The 18689-nt window shown below is 47.3% G+C and overlaps 3 protein-coding genes and 1 long non-coding RNA gene across 5 annotated transcripts in view; 2 read left to right on the top strand and 2 right to left on the bottom strand.

Annotated features, from left to right (window-relative positions):
* Window positions 1–18689, top strand: part of LOC118594502 (solute carrier family 22 member 19-like) — a 703508-nt gene that overhangs the window by 211680 nt on the left and 473139 nt on the right. The window lies entirely within an intron of this gene.
* Eef1g (eukaryotic translation elongation factor 1 gamma) lies at window positions 1506–4555 on the bottom strand. The gene is made up of 5 exons (XM_036204614.1): window positions 4377–4555; window positions 3212–3370; window positions 2352–2415; window positions 2060–2202; window positions 1506–1721 (listed from the first exon to the last, which is right to left on the bottom strand). The coding sequence occupies exons 1-5, from the start codon at window positions 4518–4520 to the stop codon at window positions 1521–1523; spliced, it is 711 nt and encodes a 236-aa protein (XP_036060507.1). The 5' UTR covers window positions 4521–4555; the 3' UTR covers window positions 1506–1520.
* On the top strand, window positions 4685–10957 carry LOC118594697. The gene is made up of 3 exons (XR_004946404.1): window positions 4685–4942; window positions 6732–6857; window positions 10623–10957. It is a non-coding gene; the product is annotated as an uncharacterized LOC118594697 (long non-coding RNA).
* On the bottom strand, window positions 5276–17826 carry Tut1 (terminal uridylyl transferase 1, U6 snRNA-specific). The gene is given in 10 exon segments (XM_036204270.1): window positions 5276–6430; window positions 6757–6849; window positions 6997–7107; window positions 7245–7354; window positions 8912–9387; window positions 12963–13063; window positions 13423–13546; window positions 13548–13739; window positions 16398–16588; window positions 17656–17826. Coding segments are annotated over 10 exon segments (2589 nt in total). The 5' UTR covers window positions 17738–17826; the 3' UTR covers window positions 5276–5321.

The raw sequence follows: 18689 nt of genomic DNA, 5'->3' as shown, positions 1-18689 counted from the left end.
ACACCAAACCCAAGAGACTAGAGTGTAGCTCAGCAACACAGCATAACCGGAACAGCACGGAACAGACAGTCCTAACTCCTGCAGAGAAAAACTCACTATCCTCTTTAAAACGTTTTAAGATTGATTTCATTTTTATGTGTATGAGTGTCTTCCTTCCGATTATATCTGTGCACCATGTGCATGCCTGATGCCCAGTGAGACCAGAAGGTATTGGATTCTTCTTGAGCTGGAATCAGACAGTTATTATAAGCTGCTATATGTGTACTGGGAATTGAACCTGAATCCTCTGCAAAATGAGTGCTCTTAACTTCTGAACCATCTCTTCAGCCCTTCAGGTTATTGGCTTTATTTTTTAAACAATGTTGTATTGATTTCCAAGCAGCAGCTCCAGACCCATTCTGGTCCAGAATTGTAGTACAGTGGGAACAAAAAGCCCCTACTATGTGTAGATCATATGCCTCACAGGGTTCGTGGTAATGCTTCCATGCCCCCAGCACACAGCCCCAAGTACTTCAGAACTGGCAGTTCTTGACCTCTGTGATCTGTCTCCATGACAAGAGTCAGCTCTCACTCCCTCCTATTTTGGCAAACTTGACAGGGGCTGGAGAGAGGGGTCAACAGTTAAGAACACTTGCTCCAGAGGACTCCCAGCACCAACAAGGTGCCTTACCAACTGTAACTCCACTTCTAGGAGATGTGACCCCTCTTCTGGCTTCTGTGAGCACTAGGAATGCATGTGGTACACAGATATACTTGCAGGCAAAACACCCATAGACATAAAAATAAAAAATAAAAATTAAGAATTTCTTAAGATAGTAGTATGAGGCTGCTCTTCTGGGGTCGCAGGTTCGACTGTCAGCACCCACATGGCAGCTCACAACTGTAACTCCAGTTCAGAGGATCTGGCACCCTCACAGACATACATGCAGGTAAAGTACCAATGCACATAAATAACAAATTAATTAAATTAAAAAATGGTTGTTCTAGATTACCCTGGTTTGATTCCCAGCACCCACATGTTAGCTCAAAACTCCTTGGGATCTGCACACATACATACATACGTTCATACATACATACATGCAAATACACAAATGAAAAAATGTTCTAAATGTTTTAAGAAACACAGTAACCCAAATAGTGATTACTATCACCTTGAATTTATCACAGATAAATAAAGTAAAATAAAATAAAGAACCATGAGAATTCTTACACCCCTCTATCTGTACCAGTTAATAATGAAGCCAAGACAGGGACTTGGATCTGCCTCCAAAAGCCCTTGATGCTGCAGTAACCACCCTTGCCTCTCACTCATCTTTAATTTTTGCTGTCACTATATAGCCCAGAGGACCCTCCTGCCTCAGTACCTCAAGCAGTGAGATTACAAGTGTAAGTCACCACACCCAGCCTTACCCATCTTTAAATTAAACCCAGATTCCTAAGAAACTAAGCAACATCATCTAAAATGAAACAGCCACAGTACTCAATCCTGGGATTCCTACAGCCATTAATTGGTCTGAGTCCTAAGCAGAACGCAGGGCACCCCAGCACCTGTCAAATGGCTTCTTTACAAACCTCACCTGTTTGTAGAGCCACAGAAGGGTGCAGACAACTGTGATATCAGCCAGTGTCACTCGCTCACCCACCAAAAAAGTCCTTGTCTTCAAATGAGTGTCCAGCAGCCCCAAGATTCGCCTCACCTCCTCTTTTGCATTTTCAGTGGCCTGTTGTTTTGAATACTCAAGTTTAGTGGGTACCAAGTCCCTTTACTTGTGCTCCCCCCCCACCAACAAACAGAACTAAAGAGCCATTTAATCAGCACTGACTCAACTCCCACCCTCTATCATTAGAATCACTTGAAATTTATTAGAAATAAAGCACTCATGCTAAATTTCTTCATGATCAACATGACTTTACTTCCCATTGTACTGATGGTAATCACTTACTACTTTGCACTGCCACACATCCCTGGCATCTTTTCCCCTATTTATTTCCTATTCCCAAAAATGCAGGAGCTGACCCCATCTCTGTCCCTGGCTTCTCCCCAAGTTCCAAAGCATACCTGTTTGTTGTGGTGCATGATGCCCAAGGTGGGGAACACCCAGGTGCTGGCTGGAGGAACAATGTCACTGTCAGCAAAGCTCACCCACTGCACCACCTGAGCTGCTGCCTCTGGAGTACTTCCCCGAAGGTCCTCGCTGCTGACTGCAAAGCCACAACATGAAGCTTAGAACTTACAGATCAGCCAAAACCAGCCTCGGTCTCTGTGATCCCACCTTGTCCCCTGCAATCATTCCCAGCCACCTCTACAGCCTCAGCCCCAGAACCTCTCTATCCTGTACCCCTCAAGTTACCGTAATAGGCGATGGCATTGCTCTCAAACACACAGAATCCGTCATCACCCTCAAATGCTGGAACCTGGGGACAAAGCAATGAAAAGACATACGTAAACACATGCGGTTTCTCACTAGCCAATGACTAGCCTAAACAATGTTAGGACAACCCTTGCCATGCAAACCCGTGACATTATCTGAAACTCAGAAATGAAAAATATTCAGTAACCCTTATAATCTACAATTCAGTATCTGGACTAAGAATTCAAACATGGCCCCATGTCCTTAATCCCAGCATTCTCTGAGTCTAAAACCAGGCAGGCTTAGTGAGAACCTATCTCAAAATAGGTAATATATTCAGGTATGGATGTCATCGGACAGTCTACATCTACAACTCCACTACCCAAAGCATCAGGTACAACCCACATTCAGCATTTATTCCCCCACTCCATACTCAGCGTGATACTTAGCTCTACTCAAGCCCTTTGGGATAAGAACCCAACTCACAAGAAGCTTAATATATGTGTACAGATAACACTTGGCCAAAATACATTTCACCCCACAAATAAAGCAGGTCTAACTGACAGTCACTGAACAGCTCCAAATTTCCCTTCAGAACTATACATACCTCCAACTGTTTTCCTTTACAGACAGGATCTTACTAGACTATATAAGTTGACCTCACACAATCCTCCTGCCTCAATCTCCAGAATGCTGGGATTACCAGAAACCTTCAAAATGAATTTTTCCTTTTAAGTGCCTGGACAGTCAAACTTGGGGCTTTTCATCCCTGGCCCCCATGAAATTTTTATAAATGTCACATAGCATCTCCAGAATAACAGGATTCTAGGGCTCTTTCGGGTCTCTGCTTCCCTACTCACCTTGCCAGCCGGGAATTTTCTGAGAAATTCAGGGGTGCGGTTGGTTTGTCCAAAGTGGAAGTGGGGTGGTGCGGAGAGCACGCGGACCTGAGCCCCACTGTACTGAGCAGCAATGAGAGCCTTGAAGGCTCTCCAGTTTTCAGGATATGTGTACAGGGTCTATGAAAGAAAAGGCGGAGAATGGACATGAGTAAGATTCCTAAAGATATTTTCCACACTTCCACACAAGTCCAGTGTGTTCGAATCATTTTTGCTCCTTCTGGTGAAGCAAATTAACTGAGTATGCCCTATGTAATCGGAGTCCTCTGAAATACCAAGAAGAGAACTACATACCAGCTGCTAAATAAAGCTTGCCGACAGATGTGACCTCCCTTAAGGACATCTCTGGCAGCATTCTTCCCTTCCAAACTTCCCGGTCCCCAGACTCCCATCTGCCCAAATACACTACACACTCATGCCTTCCAGAGTCCTTGTTTCATTCATTCGTGGTGACCCAGTGTATGACTACTACAGCCATGCTGGTAACGCTTCAAAAGTACACACGTCCACCAACAGACTGCAAAGTTCCCCTCAGAATAGCCACGTTGACTTCTAATGGCATACTCTGCTCGTCAACTCTTTCTAAAAGCGTCACGCACTAACATCTCTCTGGTCCCGTCCTGCAGCGTTTGTTTCCCAGCTGTCTCCCTATTACAACCTGACCAGAGGTACAAACGGTCTGACCTCACTGTTCCTTGACTTCTCTGGCTCCCAAACCTCCCCGAAAGACAGCTCTAACTGTGCCAGTCGCCTCTGCCCACAAAGACCCTCTCCGTTTTCACTGTCCCCGTTGCTGACCCACAAAACGGTCGCAAAAGTTCCACCAACCTGCCCAGGAGCCACATCTTAAAGTGGCAGTGCAGCTGGACCACTTTTTAAAGATCTAGACAGTGGAGACCCATCATCCCTTTTCTCCTCAACCCCGGAACATTCCACCTCTGGCCTCCGAGCCCCAGCCTCAGTTCCCCTCCAGGCCCTAGGAACCCTGCTCTCCGGCGGCACGGCCTGTGGACCCCAGATCGGCTCTCTGTTTGGGTCTGGAACTCTCCCGGTGCCGACTGACCCGATTCAGTCAAAGGATGGCGGTGGATGGGGTGACCCGAATCACCGGAGCCGGCAAACTTACCCCAGCCGCCATGGTGATTCCGCAGAGAAAGGGGGTGGGGCTGTCGGTGCTGCCGCAAAGTAAGCCGCCAGGGAGACAAGGGCGGGTGTAAGGGGACAGCGTGCGGAAACAGCGGCCGGAAAGCGAGGACGGCATAAAAGGCATACGCACGACAGTTCCGTCTCCAGCCGCGCTGAGCTGGAAAAAGCAAGGGGCGGGGCCCACGGCCTGGAGCGCAAAGAGCTGGCGCCTGCGTAGTATGGCTCTGGACAGGCCCGCCCCGGCCGCGTGGCCGACCAATCGGAAGCCTAATAGGAGACAGAGCTCAACGAGGGCGGGAAGAGTGTGAGAACCCGGAGGAAGCACCGCCCCTCGACCGGTGGTAATTTACGAAATTCCTTTTGTTCCTGTTCGGGTTTTTCCATTAAGGGATATGTCTGTCCAGCCGGGGCCCGTGGCCGAAAACATCTGAAAGTAGTTCTGCTCTGATTAAACAATCTTGCTGTTAACTTCTACAACAAAGGGGACCCGGCCCATTTGCCATGTCACCTGCACCTCCGCGGCCGGGCTGCGCCTCCGAGGATCGGGTAAGGCAGGCCAAATCAGATACAATAATTTACACATATCCAAGTTTGAAAATCTCGTATCCAACTTACGGGCAATTTGAACCCACTCTAAAGTTTAGGGACAGAAGAGACAAACCCTAAACCCAGATCTGTGGTGGTTCCCATGAACTGGGGCAGCAGAAATCAGTGTCTTTGCCTTGTGGTGGTGACACCCCTATGAATGAGTATGAGGTGGGAAGGAGCCCTCTGAAGTGGACGTAACCTTTTTAGGGCAGTCAGGCCAAGCAGGGCAGAGGCTACATTAAGGCAGAGAGAAAAGGTGTCACCAGGTATGAATCAAAGTTGTCCAGTGTCTGTAGTAAATAAACTAGCAGCTTTATTGTCTTTGAGGCCTGGCTCATCACTTAAGGAGATTTTTAAGTGCTTGAGGGAGAAAAACCTGTAGAAAATGATGAAGACCGGGGAACAGGCCTTGGGAATCTTGGACTGGCACCACAGTGAGTGTCTGGTCGGGTTGGGAGACAGATGTCACAAAAGTGAGGAGAGGCTCCCCCTGTAGCCTCTGTTGCTCACTGTTCAGTCCTTTCAGTTCCTGGGTTACACGAGCCTCCATTGCCAGCCACTCTGCTCCAGTGGTGGGACCTCCTCTGCCTTCTTCTTTGGTTTGTTGCTGTAATCGTCTCCGGGCACGCCGCCTCCCCTGCCACACTTGGTGCCATAAGGCACAGCGCCAGCTCACTGATGACAGGTGTAATGTCTCCTTCCCTGTCTCACCCTGAGACCCTTCTCCAGCCACTTCAGGTTCCATGGGCTTCTGCCCAGCCAGCTCTGCAGTCACTGGGGGCAGCTCCCCTGGTGGTCCAGAGCTCAAGGCCCTGTCCTGAGGGGTCTCTCGAGGCTCTATTACCATTTCTTCCACCCCATTTTCACTATGGTCCCCTGCACATCCCTGTGGCTCCTCTTCCCTCTCCTCACATCTCTCTTCTTGCCCATCTAGTCTCTGTCTTTTGTTTGTCCCTCCCAGGGGAGAGTCTTTGGTTCTGGCACCTTCTGACCGTGGTCTCTTGGTTCCCTGTTCTATATGGCATCCAAGAGCTTCCTTTAACACACGCACCAGAGCCATAATGATCTGAGGAAAGGGGGCAGGGGGCAAGGGGATGAGCTTGGCAGACAGCAGGGAGCTAGGGGAGCTGGGCTGCAAAAGTGGGAGTAGTCCCCAGTCCCGGCCCCGGGAAGAGCGCTGCTGGTACTGGAGACTTCGGCAGTAACTGGCTGCTGCCCCACAACAGTTCTGCAGCCGTCTAGCCACCCGACTGGTTACATTAGCTGCAACATTGTGACTCAGCTCAAAGGGGTCCTGGAGATTCATGGGGCCAAGGCGCAGCCCCTCCCAAAGATCAGAAGGCAGGCCCCCTGCCACCAGCAATGCCTGACCTTCCCGCAGGGACAGCAGGGAGCCAGAAAGATCCCAGCCAGAAACACAGGAGAAGAACTGGGCCAGCAGGGAACCTGGAGGAGGCAGATTAGGAAAAGGGGGTCACTTAGAAGCCATACCTGGGATGTCCATGCAGCTACTTCAGTAGGACTTTCTTCCCTTCTTAGGGCTTCAGGAGCGTCCTGAGAAACCCAGCTCCTTAGCCATGTCCTGCCCAGATGCTGCTGCTTACCCTGGAGAGCATACACCTCTTACTTGCCCAAGATATGGTTTTTTTTCATCCTTAAAACAGCAGCCATGTGCTACTGTGAAAACCGTGCCTTGCACTTGAGTATGATAAATATTTCATATTCTAGAGCTTAATATCACTATCAGTTCTCTCTAGATACCCCAGACTCACTGAGAGGCTCTACGTTGGTACTAGGCTCCAGTCGTGAAGCATCCTTTGGGAAACTACAGTCCCAGCCATCAACTTCTACCTGCTCCCCTTCACCTGTGACAGTAAGAAGAAAGGGTTGGGCTAGAAGTAGGAAGACTGGGGAGGAACGGGTAGAAAATGGGGTGACAGATGAGATCTCATTCCAGGGGTTCTGAAGTGTGAGGGGGATGAGAAGAAGCTGAGGTGGTAACATAGCAGTACCTGATTTCTGGGTGAGCTGGGCCACAGTAGGAAGCACTGGAGGGTCTCTGGTCTGAAGGAAGTAGATCACTAGCAACGTCAAGGCGTAGTTATTGAGAAGGGGGCCACCCCCTGGATAAAAACCAATAATTACAATTAGGAAGAAGTAGTTATAAGCCCTGGTTCCTGTACCCACTTTTTTCTTTTTTCTTTTCTAAATCCCACCTTTGCCTGACACCAACTCGGGCCAAGTCTGCCCTCATCCTCACCTGACAGCCCATTATGCTGAGCCCAGCAGCGTACAGTATACACAAGGGGCCGGACTCGACCATCCATCTCAGAGCAGAGACTCAGGAAACGGGAGTTATAAAGGGCCAGCCTGGGACAACAGAGAAACAACATTGTTATGGTATAGGAACTCTTGAAACCTAATATCCCACCATCTTTCATTACAGACTTAAGACCAGCTAAAATAAGATCAAAAGAGTTTTTCCCGAAGTTTTGCCAAAACACTGGTCTTATGAAGGGATGGATATACAAAAGAACATTAAATAGATCTAGGGGTGTGGCTAAATGGTGAGACATTTGCCCAGCACTGGTGAAGCCCTGTGCTGGATCCTGGGGGTGGGGGATTGGGAGGAGTGGAGTATGTATCAACAGAACCTTAGGCAACACGACATTCTATATGTTCATCCTATACAGTCACCATTCATAAAACATGCTGTTTATATCGGACTGCTCAACAGGTGTGGTGAGCATTTCCTGTAATCCCAGCACTCGAGGTTAAATAGGATATGGAGAGCCTGTCTCAAGACACAAGGCCAGTGACATGGTTCAAGTAAGAGTCTGCCACCAAGACTGACACCCTCCCCAGGCAGCAGTGACGCACACCTGTAATCCCAGCACTCGGGAGGCAGAGCCAGGCAGATCCCTGTGAGTTCGAGGCCAGCCTGATCTACAGAGTGAGATCCAGGACAGGCACCAAAACTACACAGAGAAACTCTGTCTCGGAAAAAAAAAAAAAAGACAAGACTGACACCCTCAGTTCAGTCCCTAGCACTCGTGTTACAAGGAGAGAACTGACTCCTACAAGTTGTTACCTGACTACAGAGATGAGATATGCACAAACAAACACATAATTTTAAAATCTTTTGGAAACAAAAAATACTGTTCAGAGCCTTTGTGGGGGAAGCAAAGTGGCAAGAATACTTGACTCACTGCCAAGTGACAGTACAGAGCAGAAAGAAACATGCAGGACACATGAGTGGGAGCACTCGGGGCCCACTATTATTTGGGGCTTCCTTTTATGGGGTTCAAGAGAAGGCATCTGGTTGTGTAGAGCTTAATATACAAAGAAACAAAGCATGGACTAGGAGAGAAGGGGAGAAACCTGTTTACTTTTAACCTAACAGTTCCCAAATTTTTGTAGCTACAGAACTCTTTCCCATGCCTTTAACCCCAACAGAGGAGGCAAAGGCAGGTGTGCCTCTGAGTTCAAGGTTAGCCTTGTCTACATAGTAAGACTATCTTAAAAAACAAAACCAGGGGTTAGGGATTTAGCTCAGTGGTAGATGGCTAGGCAAGGGCAAGACCGGGGTTTGATCCTCAGCTCCAAAAACAAAACAAAACAAAACCAACCACAAAAAGCAGTACTGCAGGATCAGGCATAGCAGCACATGCCTATAATCCCAGGAGTCAGGAGGCTAAGGCAGGAAAATCGAGGGCTGGAGACCAGTCTGGATAACGGCAAGACCCTGAGACACACAAAGCATTCCAAAGAAAACAAACACTGAGATGGAAGCTAGATAGGAGGTGGCATAACTGGAAGAAAAGAGGACTGAACCAAAGAAGAAAACACTCAATTCCAAGTCACGATTCCCTCCTCATACATCCCAGAACTTAAGAGCAGCCCTCCTCAACTCCACCATGAAAGTACCGGTTACTGAGGGAGATGTCTCCATGAAGACCTGAAGGCCGATGACAGAACTTGACCACAGGGCGCCGGGCAGAGGGCACAGTTTGGACCCTGTACACTCCAGGGACACAGCCCCGGAGAATAGAGCCCACCAGCTCTAGCACTGCTGCTGCTTCCTCCTTCTCGTCCTTGGAGGCGTCTGCTAGTTCTAGGACCTTCCCCAGTTTCTCCTCTCCCCTGTCATCCTGTAGGGGCGAAACTGGAGGCAGGGACTGGGGAGAAGTGACAGTGTCAGAGCCCAAAGCAGAATCTGGTGTCTGTGGTGCCAGAGCAGATGTAGTTTCCAAGTCCAGGACCTCAGAATCTTGGAGAGAAGTTGGAGACGGTGAGTCCAGAGAAGAAGCTGGGGTACAGGCCAGCGCTTGAGGATCCAGGGAAAAAGCAAGTGCTGAGTCCACAGATGGAGGGGATGGAGCCTTGGGAGTCTGTGGGGCTGGCTGTAGATGGAGATGAAAAGGAGTGAATACCCTCCTCCTCCACTGTCCTCTATGTACAGGCTTTACTCTGCAGCTTTACATAACTCATTCTCAACAGAAGCCAGGCAATGGTAGTACATTTGATCCCAGCACTCAGGAGGCAGAGGCAGTGGATCTCTGTGAGTTCTAGGACAGCCAGGGCTGTTATACAGAGAAACCTTGTCTCAAACAAATTAAAAAAAAAAAAAAACAAGGTATCTTACTGTGTAGCTCAGGCTGACCTTAAACTTTCTTTTTATTTTGTTTTATGTGTTGGGTGTTTTACCTGAATGTATGTCTGCACCACATGGATGCAATGCCTGGAACTGGAATTACAGACAGTATAAGCTACCATGTTTGTGCTGGAACTCCAATCCTGGTCCTCTGGAAGAGCAGCCTGTGCTCTTAACCATTGAGGCTTCTTTCCAGCCCCTTGGCCTTTAACTTTTCACAACCCTCCTGTCTCAACCTCCCAAGTGGTAGGATTTAGAGTTCATACTTTAAATTAGCCTGACAACCAGAGCTGTCCAAAAGATTCCCAAAACATAGAGTCTATTGCTGTTGCCCTTGGTTGCCCTCCACCCCCAGAAGCAGAAGGTAAGTGCCTACTGCAGAAGACACCATGCACTTAAGAAACAAGGTCCGGGCTGGAGAGATGGCTCAGAGGTTAAGAGCACTGGCTGCTCTTCCAAAGGTTCTGAGTTCAATTCCCAGCACCCACATGGGGGCTCGCTACCATCTGTAATGAGATCTGGTGCCCTCTTCTGGCCTGCAGGGATGTGTGCAGGCAGAACACTGTATACATAATAGATAAATCTTTAAAAAAAGAAAGAAACAAACAAACATGGCCCAGAGACCCCTGAGCTGGAACTGACCTGAATGCCTCCTCCCCGAAGACTAGCTTTCATGGTACCAGAAGGCACCATGCAAGCTTCCAAAGGAGGGGGCAAGCAACAGCCCTACCCAGCTATGACACCTATGAACCGTAATGACCAGCATGGCTTGATAACCCTGAGGGTGCAGCAGTGGCACCATACCTTGGCGGTAACCAGCTGCTCTCTAATTGGACTTAAGACCTGCTCGCCAAGAGGGAAACCATGGCTGGAAATGGAAACCTATGAACTACTAGGTGTTGGTGAAGTCATGGATATTGGAGGAGAGTCCACAACCACTACAACCCCTAACAATAATCTAAACATCTGTCCTTATACCCACAGATAAGTGTAGTCTTCACCCTTCCCCAGAGAAACTCCTCACTGCAGTAGACACTATTTACAGAAACCACAGCTAATCGAAATGCAGAATTGTGGAGCCCAGTCCCAGTGGATACATCTACAGAACACTCCTGCATCTAAGGCCTGGGGAACATTGTAAACGCAGGAATGAAAGATTATAGGAGCCAGAAAAAACGGGGTTTGCATCAGAAGCCACACCTCTTAAGTCTCACCAACATGACTGCCCAAATGTGAGCTGAACAAAGACATTAACGAACATGGCAAAGTGGACAGGAAAAAGCCCACACCCAAAGTTGTTCTCTGACTTCCACATACCACCCCACCCCAAACATACAAAATAAACTTTGTGTATGTGTGTGTATGTGTATGTGTCATTTTCTGAGACAGGGTTTCTCTATGTGGTCCTGGCTGTCCCAGAACTCACTCTGTAGACCGGGCTAGCCTCAAACTCAGTGACCTGCCTCCCGAGTGCTGGGATTAAAGGCATGTACTACCACAATCAGCTATAAACTTTTTTAAAAAGAATATAGGGCCATATCCAATGCAGGTCCCACCCAGGCCACACAGCCTTTGCTCCAGTCCAGGCCTGGTAGGTACAGCTCTCACCCTCAACAAAGAAGCTTCTTTTCGCAGCAGACAGAGGCCACTACAGAAAGCCACGACTCGTAATGCAGAGAACCACTGACCACAAGGAGTGCCTAGTGCTGATGAACGTATAACACAACTTCTACATTGAGAATGGCTGTAAAAGCCCTAAGACCAGGGCTTCCATATATGACAGAGAACTACACCCATGAAATGTCAACAATATGGCTGCCCAAATGAACTCAGCAGGTTGTATTTATATAATTATCCATTTACACATATGTAACAATAATTTAAAAGAGGCTATGAATTTGAGGGGAAAAAGGAACAGTTGGTGGGAGGGGGAAACTGTATAGTACACATACATGAAATTTTTAAAAATTAATTTTACAGCCGGGCGGTGGTGGTGCATGCCTCGATCCCAGCAGGTAGGAGGCAGAGGCAGGCAGAACTCTGTGAGTTCGAGGCCAGCCTGGTCTACAAAACAAGTTCCAGGACAATTTGGACTGTTTCACAGAGAAACACTATCTCAAAAAACAAAACAAAAATAATAACAATTTTATTTAAAAGTATGGAACTATAGTCCAGTGTGATAGAACACGTTTCTAACCACCAATCCTAACTAAAAGTGGTGCCACACGCCTATAATCCTAGCACTTGGCAGGGTAACACAGAAAGATCTACAGTTGAGGCCAACCTGAGCTACACAGTAAGTTCCAGGACAATCAGGACTACATCGTTAAAACCCTGTCTCAAAAATAAGACAGCTCAGCAGTAACAGTGCTGTTCTTGCAGAGGATCCAACTTCAGCCCCTAGAACCCAGATGGTGGCTAACAACCCCCTGTAACTCAAGGGGGGTCTGTTGCCCTCTTGTGACTTCCAGAAGCATGAAGCATACATGTGATACACAAACATGTAGACAAAGCACTCCTAATGTGCATGTACAAGGCCCTGGGTTCAACCCCAGCACAACGAAGAACACGCTCTCTAGAGGAAGGTCTTTAGGAATTCTATTTCTACACAGCTTTTCTAAGAACCTAGAATTGCTCTAAAAAAGAACTGTGCATAAGAATAAATAAGAAAAAAGAATAAAACAAACAACAAAAGAACAACTTTCCTATTGCAGAAACAATCTGTAAATTACGTATTATGAACATAAGAGCTGGCATAGTGGCACACACCTGCAACCCCAGCATGTCTGCAGAGGCAGAAAGGCCAGTATGGTCTACATAGCAAGTTCCAGGCCAGTTTGGGATACATAGTCTCAACTATCACTCTATACAGATAAACAAAAAAGACAATCCCCAAATTACCTTACTGTGTATCTTTTTATATATTTTCTCCAAGTAAGCTCACATACAAGGGTGAACATGGTGTTGAACGCCTTTAATCCCAGCATTTGGAAGGCAGAGGAAGGCGGATCTCTGTGAGTTCCAGGCCATCCTGGTTTACATAGCAAGTTCCAAGCCAGCCAGGGCTACATAGTGAGACCTTGTCTCAAAAAAACCACAATAAACAAAATCCAGTGACATAGAATTTTGAAATGTTTTGTCTTCCTGTCACAACTCACTTTCATTCCATCTAATGCACATCCACATCCACATTTCCACAATTACAGTACGACTCTGGATTAGTACTATGATGAATGTTTTATAATCATGAAACTAAAAACACGTAAATTTGGGTAAAGCATTTGCCCAAAGTCACCAGGACTGCATGCTCTCCTGCTCACTCACCTGTGTCTCTTCCATATCACCCAGATCCAAGAAGAGGTCCAGATCACAGCCATGAACATCAAAGCTGTTTATAGAAGAGCCAAAAGGATGGACCACACAGCCTAGGTACCAAAGAATACAGATCAAAAGACAGTAGAGAGCCAGAGAGTGCAAAAAGTAAAGGCACTTGCCACTAGGTCTGATAACCTGAGTTCAATCCCCACGACCCATGGAGTAGGAGAACCAATCCCAGAAAGTTACCTTTTGGCCTCTATAAGCATGTGTGTCTCTTGTGCGCACACACAGAGGGGTAAAAAACACAGGGAGGTGCCGAAGGTTCAAGAACAAACATGCTGGGGGACAAAGATGCAAGAGCCAGCAAATGCAACACCTACAGCTGAGGGGGACTGAGGGTTCAAACGGAGGAGCAGGTAGACCGACAGGTGTGCGAGAGTGCTCAGACTTAGAGCAGGGGACTCACCAGGGAAGAACTCGGTGAAGACCTCCTGCATCAGCGCCACAACAAGATTCCGAAGCTGTCGCTCAGCCTCAGACAACTCCCTCAGGTCCACAAGCTTCACCATCTGTGCCTCCACATCAGGGGCCCTCGGCCAATGCTTGGGCCAGCTGTCGACTATCTGAGTCCACTCCTTTGGGAGACTTGGAGGCTGGGCTCTGGAACTCCTTCTGCTCCCTCGGCCGAACACGCAGTCCATGTTCCCCCAGCCTGTGCTTGGGCTGTGACAAGACAGCCTCCCGAGCACTTATGTCACCCATCTCCACGATGGCAAACACCCCCTGACAAAGCACACAAGAGCAAGGATCATGGTTTGGCAATCAAGAATTCAAGCATGGTTTAACAGTAGAAGAGAATCTTTGAAATGGGAACCAACCCATATACTCTCTCTCTCTCTCTCTCTCTCTCTCTCTCTCTCTCTCTCTATATATATATATATATATATATATATATATGGATTATTTACTTGCTGCTTTTGTAAAAGGGAACATATTTAGTTAGATAAGTAATCTTCATTCTTATCTCATACATTTTCATTCCTGGCTGCCAATTAAAACCTCATCTATTGTCTTCTATATTTCACAATTACTTTACTTCAGAAGTTAAAATAAGACCCACCTAGCCAGTAGCAAGCGCAAGGCCCTGGGTTCGGTCCTCAGCTCTGGCAAAAAAATAAAAGACCCACCTAGCCATGCTTGGTAGCACATGCCTGTAATCGCAGACTCAGGAGGTAGAGGCAAGGCCTGGTGAGATGGCCCAGGCAATAAAGGCTCTTGCCACCTAATCTAATGATCTGAACTTGAGCCCCCTGGCTCCCACAGAGAAAACATCTGTTCCACACATGTCCCCCCACTCCCGTACCACACAGCACACTAAATAAATAAAATGTAATTAAGGGGTTGGAGTGATGGCTCAGAGGTTAAGAGCACTTAATGCCTTTTCAAAGGACCTGAATTTGGCTCCCAGCACCTCCACAGCAGATCACAACTATCAGTTACTCCAGCTCTAGGGAATACAATGCCTTCTGACCTCCAAGGGCACCAGGCACAAACATGCAGGCAACTCATACACATAATAAGTCTTTTTAAAAATTAAAATGCAATAAAAAAATTTAAAGGGGTTAGAAAGCTGGCTCAGCAGCTGGAGTTTGGTCCACAGTTGCCTGTGACTCCAGCTCTAGGGGTCAGACGCTCTCCTAGAGTCAAAGGCATTGTGCACAGATCCACACACAGACAGACATATACATACATTAACTTAAAACAAAAAATCTTAGCCAGGCAGTGGCCCACACCTTTAATCCCAGCACTTGAGAGACTAGAGTAGGCAGATCTCTGTGAGTTTGAGGCCAGCCTGGTCTACAAATTGAGTTCCAAGACAGCCAGGACTGTTATACAGAGAGACCCTGTCTTAAAAAAACCACACACACACAAAAGTCTTTTTCCTAGTTAACTCTTTTAACAATAAGAATCCATGGCAGGGGGTCTGTATGTGGAATTCTGGACAGATGGCTGAGTGGTTAAGAGCACTTGCTGCTCTTCCAGAGGACTGGAATTCAGTTCCCAATACCCACATTAGACAGCTAGAAACCAACCACCTGTAACTCTAGGGCACCTGTACTCATATACACATAACTACACAGACACCCATACACAAACCTTAGAAAAAGAAAAGAAAAGAATCCATGTTGGGGTAAAGTGCTTGCCACCAAACCTGACCTCCTGAGTTCAATCCCCTGAATACATAGTAGGACACACTCCTAAAAGTTGTCCTCTGACCCCCACATTTGCACCATGGACCATGCATGTTCACCCATAATAAAATTTTTAAAAGAATCCATGGGCAGTAGTGGCGCACATCTTTAATCCCAGCACTCAGGAGGCAGAGCCAGGCAGATCTCTGTGAGTTCGAGGCCAGCCTGGTCTACAGAGCGAGATCCAGGACAGGCACCAAAACAACACAGAGAAACCCTGTCTTGAAGAAAAAAAAAACAGAAAAACAAAAAAGAATCCAATTGGGTTCAGAATGCAGCTCATTGATAGAGAAGTTGTCTAGTGTGCATGAAGTCTCGGATTCAAGCCTCAGCACCACACTGTAACAAATTTTTTAAAAATCCTGCTACTGCTAATATAAATCCATAAACTCTAAAAAACCCTGTCTTCAAGGAACTTACCAACTAGGATTAGCAACAACGTGACAGCTAGGCTGCTATGATTTGGGTGAGCTGAACAGAGCTGAATATATTAATATATATATATTTTAAGGTAAAACATTTGCAGAAGTAAGGCAAACAAGACTGCTTGGGTAAAGTGCATGTTCTTTTATGTCATCTGTTCCTATAAGGAGGTGCACTGTACAGTAATGAAGACTGCAGTGTCAGCATAAAGATATATTTAGATGAAGAGAACTGATACCAACAAATAAACCCCTACATCCTAGTCAACTAGTTTTCAACAGGATAAGATCAGTGGGGAAAGAATGAGCTTATAGAGAAATGGTGCTGGGACAACTGGATAGTCAGAAGCAAAAGAACGTGGGACCCTTGGCCAGGTGGTAGTGGCGCCACCTTTAATCCCAGCACTCGGGAAGCAGAGGCAGGCGGAGCTCTGTGAGTTCAAGGCCAGCCTGGGCTACAGAGTGAGATCCAGGACAGCCAGAGTTACATGGTAAAACTTAGGATTACATGATGAGATCCTGTCTCAAAACAAACAAAATGATACAATGTCTGATAAGCAAGTCCCCCGTAGTTAACTCTGGTGAATGGATTAACTCCATGGGGTGTAGGAGGTGGCAGAAGCCCCCAAAACTAAGCTATTACGAGTTCTGAAACGTCTACCAAGGACAGGCCACATTAGGAGGCTGCGAAAACAGGCTGCCGGTTTCTCTCTTTTCATATGAGGCACACCCATCCGATACATTCATCCCAAAGCCACTCACTCTACCTTGTCCTTGTCCATGACAATATTGGCCACAGGACCAAATGTCTGGAAATACTCAGAAAGCTGAGCAGAACCTACATCCCTTGGAAAGCCACTGACAAACACACTTCGAAGTCCCTGGGCCTTTCTGGTGGCTCGCAGTTGTACAAGATCCCGGTGCTTCCGGCCTTTTAAGTGGGCATCGAGGCTGGGTCCTGTAGAGGCAAGTGTGAGACATAAGCATATAAAGTGTACCTGCCCCCTTGTTCTGCTCTCTGCACATGGAAATCCTGTTCCTTTAGAGACAAAGGGTGACATCTGGACAGAGTTGTGGCTCCTTCCACATCTGATATTCTTTGATTTTTTTTTTCTACACAGTGCATTCTCTAAGTGATTTCCACGAGAAAGGGCTACAGTGCCGGTAGTTCTTCAGCCAACAATATGCATTAAGTAGAGCAACAACTGTGCATGGTAGAGGAATCAACAAGTAATTTGTCCAAGGCCATAAGTAGAACTAAATAAATTAGGGTCCTGACTAATTCTCAGAGATAAATAGTAGGTATTCCAAATGTATCAGTTTCTCATATATGATGGAAATGATAGTGCCTACCACATAGGTATCATTCACACACAGCTCTGGCCTGTGGTAAGTGTAGGAAATTAGCTATTAGTATTATCATCAGTCAGCTGCTTGATGCCACTGGAAGCCAAGTGTCTTCTGGTGGACAAGGCAAGACCACCAGAAGACCCTGTTTAGGGGAGATCACATTTCAGATATCAAAAGTAGGATCTGAGATGTCACTGGACCCCTTTTGGAGTCACAGAATGACTCAGTCCACCTCTCCAAACCCTTTTCCTCACTGGCGCCTTCTGAACTCGCTCATCCTCCACTGGGGAGTCTCCAATTGAATTACTGCCTTCTCTGTGATGCCTCAGCTCTGTACACATATCCATGGCGGACTGAAACTGTCTCAGTCCAGACTATGAGTTCCTGAATCCCTTTCCCTACCCCAGAGACCATCAAAGTACCAGGCACAGAGCAGAGATGTCCAGTAGACGTTTTAAAAGGAATAATGAACTTTCACTAGGGATATTCTGCATAGTAAGTAGGGAGAACGGGTGAGACTTTCCCTACTCTTCAATGCCCTGGGACGTACTGAGTGAAAATAGAGGTGGATGACCCTAGCACCAGCAAACACTATAACCTAGATAACCCTAACTTTCACTAACGCCAAAACAGGAAGCCTGCAACCTCCCCCTTCCCTCACTAGCCACCGCTTACGGTTGGCTGTAGTAATGTCGCAAAGGCAGCAGCGAAAGCGGCCACGAGGCAGCGACACGACATCCGAATCCACCGCCGCCATAGCGACTCTCCGGTATGGACCGCCTACAACCCCTTCCGCCACCAGCCACCACCAGAATTCACCGCTAAAAATCACAACGTGCGGGGAAGTCACTTCCGCCAGTGCTGTAGGAAGTGACGTTTGTGTCCGGCGCTAGCGTATCCCTCCAGAAAACTTGTCCCTAGGTTGAGGGTTCCTGTTCTAAGTCAGTTTTAAGAAAAGCCGCCCATCCACGACGCTTATTGGCGCGAAGAATCGTGAATATTCATTAAGCAGCCACAAAGGCGGGCTTGTTTCTTGACAGCACAGCCCCTTCTTTGCCAAGTGGTGGCAGGTGATCTGTGCCTTCACTTCACCACACAACTGCACCCTCAATCTCTTATTTCACCATGAGAATAGCAGAAGGTGGGTATTTCCAGTCCTTTGCCTTATGGAGCTCAGGGACTCCCACATCCTCAGGTCAGTTCCTTTCTCTACAACCGGATCCTTCTGCAAAACAGGTGTTTTCAGCGCTCTTGGTCCCCGTGCCCCTACTCCCTTTCACCTGGACTCAATGAGGCACCGGCAGAGGGTTACTATCCCAAAGTTTCTTCCGCAGTTGTAGCCTGAATGAAGTATATTAACGAGGCCCATTTCAAGGTAGTACAACGAAGAACAGACTACCAGTGTAAGAGAGAAACTCATTCAAGGAAGTGGGGTGGGAAGTGCTGCAGATCCCCAGTCAGGCACAGGATCAGTCTTGTAGGTTCAGGGAACAGGAAAGAATGTGTGAGCTGGGCACAGGGACCACAGTGAAATGGAAAGGCTATCAGGTGGACTCAGCAGCTTGTCCTGTGATTATCAGAGCAGTAGACCTTAGACAGGAAAACAGTGTGTGGCCTTGACTGAGTCATGGGGCCCCTCAGTCTCTAAAGTGTTTAAGAATTGGTTGAAACTTACCAGCTGTTCTACGGTGTGTGTCGTGCCCCACCCA

Source organism: Onychomys torridus, chromosome 1 (genome assembly GCF_903995425.1).
Source record: "Onychomys torridus chromosome 1, mOncTor1.1, whole genome shotgun sequence".
NCBI lineage: Eukaryota > Metazoa > Chordata > Mammalia > Rodentia > Cricetidae > Onychomys > Onychomys torridus.
Note: the sequence above shows the minus strand (reverse complement) of the source record. Positions and strands in the feature narration are given on the sequence as shown.